The sequence below is a fragment of the Apis dorsata genome, unplaced genomic scaffold, assembly GCF_000469605.1.
Source record: "Apis dorsata unplaced genomic scaffold, Apis dorsata 1.3 scaffold_1167, whole genome shotgun sequence".
NCBI classification, from domain to species: Eukaryota; Metazoa; Arthropoda; class Insecta; order Hymenoptera; family Apidae; genus Apis; species Apis dorsata.
Window position 1 is genome coordinate 5109 of NW_006264264.1, and position 19844 is coordinate 24952.

At 22.2% G+C, this 19844-nt stretch overlaps 2 protein-coding genes and 1 long non-coding RNA gene across 4 annotated transcripts in view; 1 reads left to right on the forward strand and 2 right to left on the reverse strand.

Moving 5' to 3' along the window:
- The window catches only part of LOC102672907 (uridine phosphorylase 2), an 8503-nt gene extending 2877 nt beyond the window's left edge, over window positions 1-5626 (forward strand). The window contains exons 2-5 of the mRNA XM_006624871.2: window positions 1578-1739; window positions 3620-3805; window positions 4391-4723; window positions 5269-5626. Coding sequence (XP_006624934.2) covers window positions 1578-1739; window positions 3620-3805; window positions 4391-4723; window positions 5269-5451 — 864 coding nt within the window. The 3' untranslated portion in view covers window positions 5452-5626. The remainder of the gene's footprint in view (window positions 1-1577; window positions 1740-3619; window positions 3806-4390; window positions 4724-5268) is intronic.
- The window catches only part of LOC116186669, a 9213-nt gene extending 2482 nt beyond the window's left edge, over window positions 1-6731 (reverse strand). The window contains exons 1-2 of the long non-coding RNA XR_004151688.1: window positions 5677-6731; window positions 4899-4901 (exon numbers count right to left, since the gene is read on the reverse strand). This is a non-coding gene — a long non-coding RNA (uncharacterized LOC116186669). The remainder of the gene's footprint in view (window positions 1-4898; window positions 4902-5676) is intronic.
- Window positions 6732-14619: 7888 nt separating this feature from the next.
- LOC102672778 (vanin-like protein 1) lies at window positions 14620-18780 on the reverse strand. 2 transcript variants are annotated; one of them, XM_006624870.2, is made up of 7 exons: window positions 18615-18780; window positions 17589-17729; window positions 16658-16807; window positions 16396-16544; window positions 16109-16323; window positions 15879-15983; window positions 14653-15311 (listed from the first exon to the last, which is right to left on the reverse strand). In XM_006624870.2, the coding sequence occupies exons 1-7, from the start codon at window positions 18660-18662 to the stop codon at window positions 14653-14655; spliced, it is 1467 nt and encodes a 488-aa protein (XP_006624933.2). In that variant the 5' UTR covers window positions 18663-18780. The 2 variants fall into 2 exon arrangements, with proteins under 2 accessions (XP_031370605.1, XP_006624933.2); XM_031514745.1 differs by having other exon boundaries at window positions 14620-15311; window positions 16109-16544.
- Between the last annotated feature and the right edge of the window lie 1064 nt (window positions 18781-19844).

The window sequence follows — 19844 nt, forward strand, 5'->3', positions numbered from 1 at the left end:
TTGGACAAGTAAATAATAAATTGAAGAATTGATTATTTGACGAAATATTTCTTAACTGTAAATTTATTTTTTAAATAAAATTCAGATTAGATTATTAATAATATTAATAATAATAATATTAATAATAATAATCGCAATAATAATAATATAAATATTTGATTACTTCTAGTAATCATTATTTATATATTAACTATTATAATTATTTTCATCAAAATCAAATGATAAATAATCATAGAAAACGATAAATAAACTTATAAATGAATTTTTTATGGAACGAATATATAAATAAATCACTTAATTGCAAATATAATAATCTAATTTTTGTGTGAATGTTTCATGAAATAGTATTATTTCAAAAGTAGATTATTTTTCAAATTAAAAAAGTAATTTTAAATTAATCTTGATTTTTAAATATCTGCGTTGAATGAATGTCATCGTACATACGATTTACAAACACGTTCTTTTTTATCGCGGCATCCTTTCATGTTATCAACGAAACTGTGTATTCATAGACAGATCAATGAGGAGTTCGCCATTAAAAGAAAGTACAGTATTTCATGACCTAAATAGAACAATAGCCGAAACTTCTATGCGCATTCCTCGACTATACAGGAGGTGGTAATCCACGAGGTATTATTTTGTACGTCGCACGCCAACTATATTCACTCATGAATTGTACGAATGTTCTATTCCTCCAGAAAAGAGCAATTGCACCGTTACAAATTATAAACACCAAAAAGCGCGTCTCGTTCTGGTTTTGTTTCATTCATTTAATGATGAAAGCGATTTCTTAACTCGCTGATGTATGATGCATGTGTTTTACGGAAGATATTTCATCAAACAAAACAATATATAAAATTCTTTAATCTTTTGAATATGACTATTGTCGAGATTTTACGCAAAACACAACTGTCATCAATAAGCGAGTTTTAAAATAATAATTATACTTTTGTTATCTGAGCTATCAAAGAATATTTGTCCATTTGAGCATATGAGCATTTTTATAATATAATATAATTTCTAGCAAAAAGTTTTCAATCATCTTTTAGAATAAATTTTTTAAAATTGAATGAAACATAAATTAAAAAGTTTATTATTTTTATTACTATATTATTTTTTTAAGTTTATTATATGTAAAAAGAATTTTGGAAAAATTATAATTAATCAAAATCGCAAAGAAAATAGTAAAAATCTATAAATTGTAAAGAATGATTTAATACTTTTTAGTTAGGATTAATTAAGGATTATATATATAATTACAAATATACATCATATCTCTGATATAAAATATATAAAAGTTAATTCATCAAACAATTATTATACTTACAAAATTGTTTCTAAACTTACAAACAAAGATATAATATTTGATTTATTATACATTTTAACAGAAAATATTTTGTGAAATTCTTTTATATAATCATAGCTGGTGGGAAAATTAAGTGAAGGTCTATCAAGAATTATGTAAACACATTTATTCCTTGATAGATTCATATAAATGGAATATTACTGTATTATATTTTATTTTAGAATTAAATAAACGAATACAATTTAAATTATTGTATAATTTTGTTTTACAGTTTGTGTGTATGGGAGGAACGCCGAAGCGTATGGAACAATTCGCTAATTACATAATGAAGGAAATAGGTCATAAGCTTCCAGCCGGAACAACACTTCTTGATATTAGTCAGTATTCATATCGTTATTCCATGTATAAAGTTGGACCGGTTCTTTCTATTAGTGTAAGTATATATAATATTATTTTTGTTTTTAATTTTAAAAATTTATTGTATATATATATATATATATATATATATATTAACAATTATTAACAATTAATATCTTGTTCGATCTTTCTGATTATTACATAAATTTAAAAAAGATTAAAATTTCGTGCGAAATATTTAAAGATATAAATTTAAGGTAGAAATATGAAAAATGTATAAATGCTATTTAATTTTATCCTCATATATAGAAATTTCGTTTAATTGTATAATGTATAATTTACAAAATGTTATAATACATCATTTTCTTCTTATAATTTGAATTAATTATTTTTCAAAATGTCATGTATTTATACAATTATGTAATCTGGATTTAATTAAATATTATACTTTCGAACGAAAGCGTAGTTGAAATTGAAAAGCTTATTGAAATCAAATGAAATATTCTGATGCGATATTTGCTCATGGTTAAGTCGGATTCAATTTAATCGAGTATTGTATTTCGAAGATCCGTTGGAATACGTGTATAATTAACTTATGTAATTATGCCGAAAAAACATTCGGAAAGATGTTGAAAATTGTTCTCTTTAAATTCAAAATAATATTCTCAAGCAAATTTATCCAAGAAGAATAAACATTAAAATTTTGCTTATTTTGTGGATTTTATTTTCGTTGAAACATGTTTGTATTTGAAAATATTTAAAATAATATTCCATAATATTACAAATAAAAGATAAAATATTATATTCAATATTATTTTAAAGAGATAATTTGTTGATTTTGTTGAATTTATTTTAAAAATTAATTTCTCTTAAAAAGAATAGAGAATAAAAAATAATATTAAATTAAATAAATTATTCATGCAAAAATCTTGTTTTCAAGGAATTTTAAATTAATAAAAAGCTTTTAATTAAATATAAAACTTTTACTTATAAAACTATTATTATTTTAATTATTCATATTGTAATTATCGATATAAATAATAAATAGAATAAATAGAATAGAATAATTAAGAATTATAAATTCGTTTTACTAATAATAGAAGATATTGATCAATATCATATATCAGATAAAATATGCTTGAGCTATACAAACTATAATCAAGATTCCAGTCGAAGGGAAAACATGGAGTTGAGTATTTCACGCTAATCATACGCTTTTTTTCTTTCACCATGCACCAGTTACTCAATTCGTCTATAGAACAAATTGTTTTTTATCGATACTTTGTGTACATCATCCGTAAAATGTGATAACTCGTTGAATGACGCGAGAAATATAAAATAAATTGCATGATCACAATGCAGTTCATTTTTTGCAAATGGCGTGAAAAGAAATTGCGATATTTATCATATGACGAATAAAAAGAAAGAAAAAAAGAAAAGAAGAATTGTTTTGCAAGTTTTTTTTTTAATCCTTATATGTATAGAATATTGAAATATTTGCGAGACATCTTTGAACGGTTTAGAGATTAAAACAAACATAAAAGTTGCTATGTAAAAATGTTGATGAAGATCTATTATTAAGTTATAAGCAATTTAAGTTTGCGATAAATGAAGATAAAGATAGAGTTTATTGAAATACATTAGAGAGAGAGAGTACAAGAAAGATATTAAGAACAGTTACGAACGATGACCTACTATATAAATTGTTGCTAATTTCGGATCCATATACATGTATAACTAAATAACATTTTTTTAACATGATTCAAACTTTGATTTCAATAATCTTTTATTAATAAGATTCTAATCTTGAAATCTAGACGCATATTACATCATATATACACGTACATATCAAATATATCAAATAATGACTATTTAAAAGAATTTGAAAATGTTTTGATGGGAAGAAATCTTGACATTGACATAAGGAGAATGCAGAGAATATATTTTTTTGTTTAGCATGGAATGGGTATACCATCGGTTGGAATCTTGCTTCACGAAGTGATTAAGCTGATGTACCATGCAAAGGTGAAAGATCCAATATTCTTCAGGATTGGTACATGCGGAGGAATTGGTCTTGAAGGTGGCACTGTCGTAATTTCTGAGGAAGCAGTCGATGGAATGTTGAAGTCTTATTTGGAACTGGTAAAAAATTCTTCTGAGAAAAATTCCATATTTTTATTTTTGTAGCAACATATTTTTTGGAAAAAAAACTTTATTTTAAAAAAATCATGATTTTTGACATTATGTATTTCAATAATGGCGATATATTATATATATTATAATATTAATAAATATATAAACATATTAATTCATCGAGAATAAAATAAGATTCATGATTTATTTTCGTGTTGCTGATATTTTGATATATAAATTTCCAAGATGAATTAAGAATGAATCAAATCTTTTTATATTTTCCGAATATATTTAATTTACGAAATTAATTAATATAAATTAGCTTCTATTAAAATAATTTTTTATCGAAATTAAAAAAATGTAATCATGTGTTATTTGGTTATCATAAAGGATTTGTTGAAAATATTAAAAATATTGAAAAATACTATGTCATATAGTCAAAAGATTAAGATATGAAACAATCGTTTAATATATAATTATAATTAATATATAATATATTGTATTATTAATAAAGTATTTTAATTACTAACATAATAAATTATTTTATGATATCTTTATTTATAATATCTATTATTTTTATATCTTTTTTTTTAGCCTGTACTTGGTAAAATGGTAAGAAGACCTGCTAAATTAGACAGACAGCTGGCTCGTGATTTGAAGACACTAGCACATCGTGACAATCCTTATGATACTGTAATCGGTAAAACGATGTGTACTTATGATTTCTACGAAGGACAAGGCCGAATGGATGGTGCATTCTGCGAATTCACGGAAAATGAAAAAATAGAGTATTTAAACAAGCTGCATAAAGCTGGCGTAATAAATATAGAAATGGAGAGTCTTGCATTTGCTGCTCTGACACATCATGCGGGCATCAAAGCTGCTGTTGTTTGCGTAACATTGATAGATCGATTCAAAGGAGATCAGGTATTTTCACGCTATGAAGACTAATTTTTTTATTAAAAAAATTAATAAAGAAATTTAAAAAGTGAAATGTACAAAAATCTTTCTAATTTACATGAATAAAATCTAATTAAAATAAATTTAATTAAAAAAAATATAAAAACATGTTAATAACATGTAAAGAAATATTAAAAAATACTATCTTATTTTTTATTTTTTATTTAGAAAATCAAATTAAAACATATTTAATGTTTTATAATCATAAAAAAATCATAAAAATCATTTATAATAAATTTACATATTACATGTTACATATTTAAATTCATAGAAACATGAATAAATGTAATAGAATTTATCAATATTTTTAAATCAATATAAATATAAATCTTTAAATATCTCAATGTAAAGGAAAGTCGATTTATTCTATTTTTGTCATAAATAATTTATACTAATATTTTTAATTCTAAAAAATTTTTTTATATTAAATATATTTATCATATTGTAATATAATAATTACAGTAACATTTCTTAAAAATTATATTATTTTCAATTTAAATTTATCATTATAGGTATTAGCACCAAAAGAAGTTCTGGACGAATGGCAAATAAGACCGCAAGAATTAATCGCACGCTATATAACGAGATATCTTCAACGAAAAGGCCGTCTCTCCTTAGAAGGTCATGGATCGATGTGTGTCAAGAGTCCACGTCGGTTTAAATTAGTACAACAGGAATCGGAAAACTATGATTAAATTCAGGACATGTCAAATACAGAAATTACTAAGAAAAACCAATATGGATTTTGTTAAGAGAAGAATGTACTCTTACAGTACAATGAAAACACACGGATTTGTTAATTCTATCAACTATTGATGCACTGATCAAACGTCCTTTTATTTTTTTACGTATGTTCATATTATTGTCATACAAAAAATTTAATGAAAATGTTTTACCATTATTTTTTTTATAAAATGAACTATTATTTATTTCTTTAATGCGAGTTTTGTACCAAAAAAGTATTTCTTGAAAAGTATTTAGATATAAAAATAAAATTTAAGTTATATTATGACACTTTCTAGTAAATCTTGCATATTTAATTATTAATATTAAATAGTAATTAATGAAATTCGATATTGGCGATAAAATAAGTTATCATTTAACTTTTTAAGAGGTTTTTTGCACTTTGTAGAAATGTTTTTAATGTCTTCTATTTTTTTTGTTTATATAATTAATTGAGTTTTAAACTTTTGTGTACTTATTTGTACGATTTTTAATGTAAAATTTTAAAGTTCCTTTTTTAAGTTTATAATAATTGCGAAAAAAAGCTCAAAGAATCGTAAACCTCATCAGTTTTACTGCATTACTGTGATGCAGTGATCCAAGTACAAACGAGGCATGATATTTAAAGATATAATTACCAAAGTACATGATGTATCTACATTTTAATGACCATATTTGGCTACATATCTATTGTCCGTGTATTTTTTGAAAGTTTTATTTCAGGCTGCAATTATAATTATATCACATATGAAGAAAATTAACATTCATCGACCAAGAGATTTTTATGTTTGAAACACGCGAATCTTTAACACATATTTTTTACACGAAGCGCTGAAGTTCTACAACGAATGATTTATTGTAGATCTATGGTGCTCGCAGTTTTAATATTATTGATTCTATAAAACTATAAATTCTTTTAACTGTGTTTTAAGGACGTATAAAATATCTTATCGATAATGTTAAGATTCTATGTATTAGTAATTGATTAGAGATTTAGTAGTACATTCCATATAGTTAAGTAATAGCATGTGCTTTTGTTCGATCAACATTTATATAATTGAGGTTTTTATATGTGTATATGTATTATATACACTAGTAAACATATAAAGACAACCTCAATACTTAAAATTCATCTGAGACTGGATTAAAAATTTAAAAAAAAAAAAGGAATATAAATACATTAATGAAATAATATAATTTTGATTTTTTTTTGTTTTTTTGTTTTTTCTCTGTGCCAAATAATAAATTTGAAGATTAATTTATTGTAATAAATTTATTGTAATAAATTTAATCCTGTCTCAATATTATAACTTGTTGAAATTTTGCGACCAATGAACATATTAAAAATATTGGTCATCAAACAATCAGTTGCTACTTCTTCTATAACAAAACAAAAAAGCAGAATTATAAACTCCTTTGTAAGGAGTTTAAATAAAAGAATTAAATGTAGCTAATATTATTACATAGTGGTTTTGGGCTTTATTCTTAAGAATTACGTGTTATATATATACACATATATGTATATTTTTAAAGTGTGTGTGTTTTTGTATTTCAATAGAAATTTGTTGATCAAAAGATATAATGATTCTTGTTATGGGATAAAAGTAAGAAAACAATAGCTGATCAAACAGCTATGAAATAAATATAATTAAATGCTATATTATTATACATTATTATAATGACGATTGTTAAAAGTTTACTATAAACACATATTTTACTTATTTTTTAAAACAATTAGGTTTTAGTAATATTGTAAAATTTTTTATTTTATATGTATTAAACATTTGGTTTATGTATAGATAGAATATATATATTATAACTTATGTTTATTTAAAATTATAAAATGAATGCAAATAGAAAAATATTAAAACATTTTTAATTTTAAATTGCTTATAAAATTTAACAGTGTTCCATAAATTATATATTCTATGAATGTGTTCAATGATAAATATTTCTCTAACAATCACGCCTTATATTTGTTAAAATTTTTAACGAAAGTTTATTTTAGGCTCTTGCTATAAACTTTTAATATTTCAAGAAGTTAAATGAATTTTTTATGAAAAAAAACTAGCATGTGCTAAGTGTATCAAATTTTTAAATTATGTTAACTAATAGTAGATTTTGTCAATCAATAAATCAATCATGCTATTTATTTTTCTTGAATTTATTTATGAATATCATATTAATTTTTTACTTTAATCATTGTGACAAAAAAATTCAGGGCCATAAAAAATTGAAAAATATCTATCTAGTAAGTTTTTTCCATATATTTTTTTTTTGTTAAAAACTGACAAGTTCAGAATATTAATATTTATTTGAAAATAAAAAAAAGATGGATATTTGTAAAATATATCATAATTACGCACAATTGTCAGTTTAATATTTATTGTACAACTTTGGATAAAAGTTCATCATAATTGTTAATGAAAATTGTTGGTGTTATGATCATAGTTCAGCCTGGAAGTTCTACACAACATGTTAATTATATTTTTGTGATTATCAATTCCCCTTATATCGTGTTTATAATATATTCATGTATAATCGTAGCTAGCAATGTTATACATATGTTATTGTACAATACACTTTCATTGACATTGTTGAATGTCGAATGTAAAAAATTACCTTCATAATATTAAATTCTTGAGAATTAAGCGACAGAGCATGAAATCGAGGTTATCTTGCCATTTATTCTTAATCGATTATGATCTCCACATCACTGGTAATTGCGAATAAAAAAAATATTGATATCCGTATAGACAAATTTTGCTACTTGACATATCGAATGTTTTGAATCGATTTCAATGTTCTGTAAACAGCCTAAAGTATATACAAATACATAATTTAGAAATGTTAGAAATTATAGAATTGAAATTTATCTTTTTATTTGATAGTAAGTACACTTTGTTTTTAATTTGCATATACTTATGCGTGATTTTTTTTTATAATAAGAATAAATTTGATAAATGGAGAGCTGAGAATTATAGTGATATAAGTCATGTAGAAATTATTTTGAGAAATATAATATATGTACAAATAAATATTTAAGGAAAAAATAGCTTTCTTTTCACATTCTCTATTTAATATTGGAATGGCTTTAATTCGTAATTAATATGTTGAGATAATTTATATATAAGTAACTTAAAATGTAAAATTATAATATAGTTCCATTTTCTATTGACTTACATCATTATGATTCTTAATCCTTTGAATTTTGTTTTGTAATACAAATAAATTTAGTTGATTAAGAATTTGAAGTTATATTTCAATTTGCTTATTTTAATGTTAATTGCAACGAATAAGTTTGTAATCTTATCCTGTTTTTGTTTTCTATAAACAACGACATATCTGTGATGCGTATTAAGAAATTAATGAGAAGTATTACAAAGAGTACCAAATGTTATTACATACCTACACGTATTCAACTTATAACGACTTTTCTCGATGACATGCCTACATCGACGTATCGTCGATATATTTATCGTCTATTGATTATTAATCCTACTATATATTTCGTGAAATTCTTCACTATTATCCATATATATTTTAAATTATGAAATTAAATATTTAATCTATCGATACAACATCGATAAAAAAGATGTTTAATGTAAATTCATTAATATTATTCAACTATCGCTGTCCTTTTACTGTGAATGTATTTATTTATATGCAACACTGTTTATGATATAATTAATCTGTCTTTTTAAAAATCGATTACTCTGCGACAGATTGATTATAATATATATAATAACATAATGTATATAACTGTATAATATATATAATGTTATTATATATAGCGTTATATATAACGTTATTTATTGTGCACTATGTTAAAAAAAAAGACAATAAAAAAGAAATTAATACCATGCGTTCTCTTTTATAAGAATTTCCACATATAGTAATTTTTAAAAATTAATAGTGCATGAAAGTATTTGAATACTATTTTTCAATATAATATAAATAAATTTATCTAACCTGAAAATTCCGATTTTAATGAAAATATATATATAAAATTCGTCGATGCCAAGTCTTTTTTGAAATCAATTTTCAATTTCTACTTTTCATTTTTGAATACAATTTTTACAATTCAATTTTGAATTTTATAATTTCGAATTTTGTTTTATCTGCTTTAATTAAAAAATTATATTTTAAAAAAATTTTGAGCATTGATTTTATTTCTTCTTAAAATTAAATTTCATTATAAAATTGTTTATTGACATTTGATTAAAAATCTTCTTATAGAGAGTTTTTACGAACTATTATATATACAAGTATAATTTTTATTTCATTCAGATATTATTATTATAATAATTTAATAAATTATTTTAATATAATAATTTTATAAAGGAACAGAAACTTTTTTATCTTTTTGCTTTGTGAAAATATATTTTTCATCATGATAACAACATAAAATTACATATCATTTTTATTAAAAAATTGCATTGATTTCATATTACAGTTACAATTCAACTTAGTATTTTATATTTTTAGAAAAAATTCTAGCATATAGATTAAAAGTAAGAATATTTCTTGTCGTTCAAAGTAATGATTACTTTTGTTTGCTTTCCAAATGTCTGTTCATTGAATGACCATTGTTCAAAGGAAAGAAGAGAAGAATTAAATGGACTGGGCAATACTTGAATATCTTAATAATCATCAAATCTTGCTGTCACACTCAAAGTGGAGAATATAATTTCTGTATATATATAGCAGAATACTAGAATACTAATGATTCATTGGAACATTGTATATATATAGCGGAATAGCAGAATACTAATGATTCATTGGAATATTGGATCATGGCGTAATGACAAACATTAGCATCTACCACGATGTCGAATTGTCGTATATCACTGCACGATAATAAGTCGATGGATCAATAATCTTTGTTCGAATCACAAAGTCGCAACAGAAATCGCCATAACAAATATGTCTCGTGATCGAATCGTTAAGCAGAACAGAATTGAACCATGTATATTATCATGTAATATTAATATATATGTGATATTAATATCGAATCAATATTTTCTGTTACTGATTTATCATGAAGATCAAACATTTCCTCATGTATAGTTTTTTTTCCCATTGTTTTCAGTTTCTTTTTTATCTTCAACCATTTTGATATTGATTTGGTTTTTCTGGACATTTTTAGAAATCAAAGAAAGTCAAGAAATTAGGAGCCGATTTTTGGAATTGCTAGATATGGTTGTATTGAGTATTCCATTACGACCTTCAAAAAATAAAAATTAAAATGAATGACGATCGATGTTGCTTATTAAATATTGCTAATTAAATTGTAGATTTTTATAGAAAATCAAATTTTTATAAATATAAAAAATAGAGTTTAAATAGAGATTTGTTTTATTAATCAAATATGATAATGCATATTATATTTTTGGATTTTTTGGTATTTTATGTCTTTTTCCATATTATGTGCATTTTATAAATTTTTATACATTTAAATTTTACATAAATACATAATATTCATAATCTACTTATAATAATAAAATTATTACTAATTTTAGACCTAATAAATAAGCTTCAACAGATATTTTTGTACATTAACTTTTGTATTTGTTTTAGTCTCGAGATCTAAAAGTATTTTATGAACATTTGAATAATTTGTATAATTATATATACCTGAATAAATACCGCTTCCAGAAACGAAAATTCTGGTTTATTATATTCAGCAGTAGTCACACTTTCGGCATAGGCCTATCCATATTAATATTGAGCAACTAAAAGAAATGATTACAAACAAAAAATGATAATTGACAAAAATTGAAATTGACCAAATTTAATGAAAATAAAATATGAAAAGTAAATGTACCGATTAAAAATGACACTGATGATAATCAGACAATAGAATATACAATATTTGAAATACTTTCTACTCTTGTTAAATTTAAGATTCCTTGAATAGCATATTGAAACATATAATGACATCGAATTTTATTCCAAAATTAGTGTCGAAAGTAACGAGATCCGGTGGCACTGGACTTTCGAATTTTCCTTCCAAAGATTTATTTTGCGATATCTGTTTATAAGAAAGAACAAAGAAATTATTTTCATTTTAATTGCGAATATATATACCTGATAATAATTTCTACTATGGCTGTGGTGTAATAATCAGACGAGTTTGATTCTAAAAGCACTTGTTATGTTCAAATGAATAACAATATGAATTAATGTATGATTTTTATAAGGTAAAACATAATAACTTTCGTTTAAAATCGAAATTTTGTTGTAGATATATTGCTTATTATAACACAAACATAATCAAAAAATTTATAATTTAATTATTCATGTAGAAAATCTTTTTTTTGTATTATTATGAATAAAATTTTTAAATATTGAATTTTCAAATATTTGGAATTTTAATTATATGTTTTTATAGGAATTGATAATATTCAGATTTGTTTTCTTTAAAGCTGTGATTTTTTGTATTATATCACTATTGCAGCAAATAAATGATATATAATATATATAAATTGTATATATATATTGAAATTGTAATGTATTTTTATTGTTATATATAATATATTCAATATTGGAAAAAATAGAATTTTAAAATAGAAACAAATTTTATAAATTTTATAAATTTTATAAAGAAATAATATACATGTTTTAATTATACATATTTGTCTTAATTAATTTATATACATAAATATTACTTTGAAAAAAAAATTCAAATAATAGTATCATTTCAAACAAATTAAAATAACTTTTAATTTTAATATTATTAGTATAATATATTATTATATTATATATATATATTATATTATATAATTCAGTTTAAATAAGAAATAAAAAATAGAACATTTTTTAATTAAATGAAAAATAAATATTTTAAATATATTAAATCGAATATAAATATTAAATAATATTTACTCGCATATTTAGATATTAAATAAAATTCTTATATTTTTAAATAACATTTGTTTATAGAAATATTTTAGTTTAAATTATTTTAATTTATTTTTCTCCAATCTTGACTATACTTTCTCATTTTATTCAAATCTCAATTTTATTTTATATTATTACCTGATATGAAAGTTGTGCAAGGATTAACAGATATTCAAATATGTTCAATTTTCCAAACATGATGATTTTCCTTCTTCACACGAATGAAAATAAACGAACAATATTAAATTTATTTTACTTTCTTCACGGATTCAATTTTTACTTTGCATTTCACCGTTTCGAAAACTTTCATAAAGTGAAGTCTTTATATTTATTGTAAGCAAATATATAATATTTTTTATTGTATATTTCGCGATCAAAATTGTATAAATTATATAACTTTAACACTAATAAATTTATTATCGCTTTTTTTTTTAATTCTAAAATGATTATTAAATTGTTTTTTATTCGGTGTGATAATACAATATAATTTCCTACTATCGTCTATTTATATCAAAATAAAGGATTTATTACTTATTGATATGCACAAGTAAGATGATAAAAACAGAAATAAATAAAAAAAAAATAATAAAATATAAAATTTATCAAATAGATTCATTGGTATATCGTATTATTTCTTTGGCAAAAAAATAATGATTAATTATTGTTTTTTGTTACAAACATTCGCTTTTTGAATATACGGTCGTTGTAGTGTCAAATCCATCATTTTTCGATGAAATATCAGATGTATGCATTGATCGATGGTAAAACTCGTTATAAAACTACATTTTTCAGACATGAAATAGTTATACAATTAATGTACACTGCACATACAGAAAAAGAACAATATAAAAATATCGGTTAGGAATTACTTATAAACAAATTTTTACATAAAACAAGGAAAAGATAGAAAAGATAGAACAAGACAGTAGAGATAAATCAAGTAAATATATTAATATCCTGTATTATCGACAATTGATAAGAAGATTGGTTGATTCATCATGAAATGAAAATAATATGAAAGTGTCACATCTATATAAGATATATAGCATATATATCGTTACGTAAATATTTCTTTTCTTATCAGCTATGAATAATTCATTTAATAAGTTTTATTTACAATATATTAAACACGTGTAGATAAATTATGTGAAAATTCAGACTGATTAATTATAAGGAATAATTTTATAATTTTAAAAAATATCTCAAATTTAAATAAAAAGAATCAATATAACATGTAAGTATAAACAAATAATTTTTCGTTCTAAAAGCTTACAATGTAAGCTTAAGTTTATAATATTTATCGTTATAAAAGAAATTTCACCATGAATAATAAAATTTATAAATACTTTTACTTTTTATTCTGTTATTTATACCTGTAATCATGATATTCATAATGATTAATATATATATATACGTGATTGATTGTATCAGACAATTTGAGTGATAGGAAAAATTTTGAAATTATTTTCATTATTCTTTGTCTTTAAAGAAATATGATGTTATATACATATATACATTGTATTTATTATGAATATATATATAGAATCAAATAAACTAAATGTAAAGATAGTTAAATTAATTCATATTATTCCATAATAATTTTGGGGGGAAATTTGAAAATTTCGATTTAAATCAACGATCAAATGTTTCAACAAATCACAAATTTTCACTTTTCTGTGATTTCCCTTTTATAAATAAATATAATACAAAGAAGACAAATTGAATAGTTGGAAAGAGCATAGAAATAAAGAGAGTATTTTCTTTCATCGTTTATTTATTGATATTATATAATGTTATCTGTAAATGTAACATTTTTGATTAATATATTTACTTATTGTTATGAATATATTGAGTCTCCATCAAAATTAATCAATCAAATCCGCATTTCTTCGGATTACAATTGTTTACTATTCGATTGTAACTTGCGATCAAATGTTTGTAATAATCATAATTAATTCAAAAGAATTTTACACTAAAATTTATACAAGAAAATTATCTAATATTTTAATTTTGAAATTCAGAATTTTTTAGAAAATTAATTAGTTTAATATTTACGTATTTAGAAATTGTGATGCGCGTAAAAGTATAAATTCAGAATATCGAGAGAAGATAATTATTTTAGATTTCAAAAATTTCTAAAAAATAATTTGATAATAATTTATGTAAATATGCATTGTAATACAAAAAGAAAAAGAAAAAAAAATAATAAAAAAGAAGAAAATAATTCTAAAAAAGTCGATAATTTTATGGAGTTCTATCGATTCCTAAAATTACTCATAATATTTATCTCTTTGGAAGTTCCTGGAATATATGCCGAAGTTAATCACATTTTTCATCTCTTCTTCCAAAGCAATTGTGACAGTTGTTTCTTCTCCATGCATCTGTTCATCGTATGACCAATGCTGGAAGGGAATAAGGGAAGAATCGATCACAGTCGGTGTCACCAAAATGTTCGGATAATCGTCGAATCTCGCTGTTATCCTCAAAGTCGAAAACGTAGTGTCGGACGAATCGACGGAAGTGCAAGAATGGAGCGACTCATTAGAACATTGGATCACGGCGCATAGACGAACACCAGCGTCCAATATCTTCTCGAACACGTGAATACCATCGTACACAACTGCGTGATAATAAGTGGACGGATCGATAGTATCTATACGAATCAGAAAGTCGCAACAGAAGTTACCGTAACAGATAATTTCATTCATAGAATCATTAACCAGAACAGAATTAAACCATGTAACATGATCGTGCTTTAACTTTATCAAATCGATGTTCGATGTACGCAGATTTCTTTTCGAGTAAAATTGATTTGTAATGTATCCTCTCTCTTGTGTTTCGATTTTTCTAGGCGTTTTTGGCACTCGAGAGATTAAAAGCCGCTCCTTCGGATTTACAGACATGGTCACGTTGATTATTCCGTTGCGACCTAATAAAAATTTGAAAAATTAATGTAAATAATTAACAACTTTAGAAATTAAAAGAAGATGATTATAAATATAATATTTAAATATAAATATTATAATATTGTTTTGATTTTTGAATTTTCCAAATTTGAAATTAATATATAAAAAATTTTTATTCTATGATAAAATATGTAATTTATTGATTATTGATTTTTTTATTGATAAAAGACATTGTTTTTTGTTAAAAGAAAATTTTATTCCACAAAATAATCCAAAATATGTAATAAATGTCATTTGCTTTTGTAAATTTCTGTATTTAATTTATCACACTATGAAGAATTTATTTTCATATATTACAACAATTTAAAAAAATTGTTTTCTTCTTACTTCTTGCTTCAAATGTTAAGTTTATGATCAATTTTTGGACTTATTTATAATCTAATAATAAAAATTTTTAGAAGAAATAAGTTTTACAAAAGCAATATAATATTAATAAGTAAAATTAAAAAGTAAATATTAATAAGTAAAATTAAAAGTCAAGAACAAATATTTAAAGTAAAAATAAAAAATAAGATATATCATATCATTACCTAAATAAATACCGCTTCCTATGCTTCCGAATTCGGGTTTATTGTATCCAGCCGACAGTACATTTACATTCTCGCTATAAGCCCATCCAGAATGATATTGAATAGCTGAAAGATATAATTTCAAACGAAAAAAAGTTAATATCGAGTTTATAAAATGCATAACAATTGAGTTTATAAAATGCGATAATATAAAATAATAATAAAATAACATCATAAAGTGATAAATATACCGGTTATAAATGGCACTTCCGAGAACCAGGCAGTAGGATACACAATATTTGAAACACCTTCTATTCTCGTCAAATTTAAGGCAGGTTCCTCAAATAGCATATCGAAACATATAATGACACCGAATTTTACTCCAAAATCAGTGTCGAAAGTAACGAGATCTGGTGGCACTGAACTTTCGAATTTTCCTTCCAAAGCAAGGTGCACTTTACGATATCTATTTATAAGGTCAAATTTTGAAAAGAATAATAGATTGTTTTTTAGTAGTCGCAAAAATATATCTATATACCTAGCAATAATTTTTCCAATTCGATCGAACACAATATTAGTGTTATGATAATGCCATGTGCCATTCTTTTCATCGAATCGCTTCTCGCCAACGTTTATTACTACGTATATATGATTATCCCTCGCAGCGCATGACAATCTTTTTATTGCCTACGAATAAATAGTTAAAGAAAATTAGATGAAAATTGAATAAATATAAAAATTGAACAAATATCGAATTATTAATAAAAATGTATAATAATTCGTCGAATGGAAATATTTACTTTGATGATGCCGTTGATTCTAGATTCTGTACAAGGTATATAGTTGTCCTGAGAAGAAGGAACCACTGTTGTCCAGTCATTATATTCGTGAAAAATAGGCATGCTCATGGATGTCAATCCAGCTTCCGGAAAAACAATGATGTCGGCATTCTGTATAATTTTTTTATTTTAGATATAAATTGTTATTAACTATTATATATTATCTTTGGAGGATTGATTTTAGAGATAAACACAATGGAAAAATATTAATTGAATTATAATAATCTCCATTATCCATATACATTCAAATCTGGTTTATTACCAGACTATTTACTGTTTTTTTTAATTAAATTTAAAACTATAGAATTGGTAAAAGTATCTATATAATATTAAAAAAAAATGAAAAAGTGAAAAATGAAAATGAAAATTTACAAAGTATTCCTTTGTATCAAAAAAATTTGACATGGTGAAAATAAAATATTTAATTTTCATTGTAAATACAGGTTATTTTCTTCAATATATAATTCATTTAAGAAAAGTCTGTAATATTATTTGAAAATATTCTTATTTGAACAATCTTTCTATTAATTTAAGGAATAAACATTCTATTATTATTTATTAAGTCATAAGCTACTTAAACTCACAATAAATGAAAAGAAACCTATATATCTATCTTTATTATATGTTATTTCATTCCATTTTAATTAATCGAATAATTTATTATTTATTTTATTATTATAAATTCATATTAATTTTTATATTAATCAACAGCTTTCCAAAGTATCATAAAAATATAACCTAACCTAATATTTTGTATATGTAATTCATAAAAATGCATAAATATTGAAAATTATTAGTTATTTTTAAAATATACTTTTAGAAATGGATTTAAATTACTTATATTATTTATATTAATATCATAAAAATTATAACTAAGATTTATCGAGCTCACCTGTTTACTTGCTCGTTCTATGTAATTGATATATTCATCTGTGTTCTTCTCATAAGTCAATTTTATGTCATCCTTAATAAAAATGGGTGAATATTCTACCACAGCTGCAGTATAATAATCAGACAATTTTTCTCCAAATATCTGTTTTGTAACAATGATATCGATTAATATATGATTTTTATATTTATTAAAAGACAGAAAAAAAATAATTTTGATCGATTATTTTTAAAATGTGATTCTGGAAGTTATAAATAGATATAAAATTATTCAAATTGAATGCTATACTTTCAAATTGAGATAAAATATAAATATACAAAACATAAAACATAATTTTACAAATCTTTCTCTACTTTAAATAAAAAAAAAAATATAAAAATAATTTTAAAAAATTAAAATTATAAATTTCACAATATTTATTATGAAACGCATTAGCATTAAATAAACATTTTTCATGCAAACACAATTCATTTTATTTAATTTAAACTTTATTATTTATAAAATTTCATAAGAAGAAATCTAAAAGAGTTAAAAAATCGTATGATCTTCTCTAAAATTAGGCGTTTATAAAATTTTTCTTTTATTATATTGCGATTATTTATTTCTTTTGATACATAATAAAATTTGTTGTAAGTATATTATTATTAATAATCTAAAAACAATTATATTATATTGAAAGACAATTTTAAGTCGCTATAAATAAAATAAAATAAAGCCACTATTATGCGAAAATTTAATTAAAAAAATTAGATTATTTGATAAATGAAGAAAAATCATTTTTACGAAGAAAAATCAAAAACAAATATTTGAATGATTTTATGTTCTTTAATATTTAATGAAACAGTCTTTTATGAAGCATTTTTTATATAAATTTTATAAATAATATAAATATAACAATAAAAATTATACATATCTAATAATTCATTTCAAATTAAAAATATAACAATAAATTTATATTCTATATATATTATATAATAATTATAGTATTTTTTTTAAATATCTATTGTGCAAATAAAATCTTAACTTTACCTGACAAAATATTTGGATTAGTCCAAGAACGATTACTTTTCCACGCATTGTGTCACTATTCTTTCTCCTGTGTTTCTGTTATTTCATGAAGAAATAATCAAGAAGAATTAATAATTTATAAGACTAACCACTTTAATCTCTATTTTTCTTCATAATATTGTATTGCATAATATTTATAATAATAATAAAATAAAATAAAATAATAAAAATCAATAAAATAAAATAGTTGAGATTTCTTTTCAATACGGATTAAATACATTAGATATAATTTATTTTTATTTTTTTGATTTATAAGAATCGATAAGTGATAATAAGATTAATTAAAAAGTAAAAAAAATAAAATTATCACATATATCAATCAACGCAATCAAAGCTAATTGCAAAAATAATAAGATAAATAAATTAATCTTATCATTATTAAATTCCACGATAAACAAAAGCTTGATATTTCTTTTCTTGTATTTATAATGAATTATCGTAAAATTTAATTGGTGAGAGAATATTTCAATCGATTTCCACCATTCTTTTTATTTTGAGTTTATTTATGTATGAAAACGCAGAGTACTCAAGATTATTTTTATGAAATAAATTTAAAAACTCAAAAGAATGAAAACAGATGAAATAGATACATCAAATTGAATATCGCAATTTTTTGTATTTAATTAATAAATAATACTTATTTAAATATTTATTTAATAAATAATATTGAACATCAAATTCGAATATTCTATTATTTCTTTTTTCTTATTTAATGAAAGTTTAAATAAATATAAAACAAAGATTAAATTTGTTTTCTAAAAATTAGATACTATTAAATATATAAAAAATTATAAAATAAAATGCGATAATAGATATTAGATATTAATATAGATAATAGATATTAAAAATAAAATTTGGAGAGATTAAACATAATCTAATATTACTTAGATAAGCTTAAAACTATCTATGATCTATAAATAATGTTCAAATGTATTATTACGTATATTATTATATGTTCTGATATATAGATACTTTTGTCTAATTTTAGCCAAATCAATCTACTAATGATATCTTAAAGATCATTTTATAATAAATTATATATATATTAATATCTATAAAATGAATGATATTTTTTGATAATACGATTTTTAATCTTTCTTAATTTGATTTTGGAATATCACATTATTATATCGAACATGATAAATTTTATATTTACTACTATCAATTAGTAGAAATTAATCGATCGAATAT

Excerpts from the sequence above, each read along its gene's own strand:
- LOC102672778 (XM_031514745.1), bottom strand. The coding sequence starts at position 18,662 with ATGCGTGGAAAAGTAATCGTTCTTGGACTAATCCAAATATTTTGTCAG. Across the intron at positions 16,545-16,657 it reads GAATCAACGGCATCATCAAA|GCAATAAAAAGATTGTCATG; the intron begins GTAAATATTTCC and ends ATTTATTCGTAG. Across the intron at positions 15,984-16,108 it reads GGAAGTGCCATTTATAACCG|CTATTCAATATCATTCTGGA; the intron begins GTATATTTATCA and ends TATATCTTTCAG.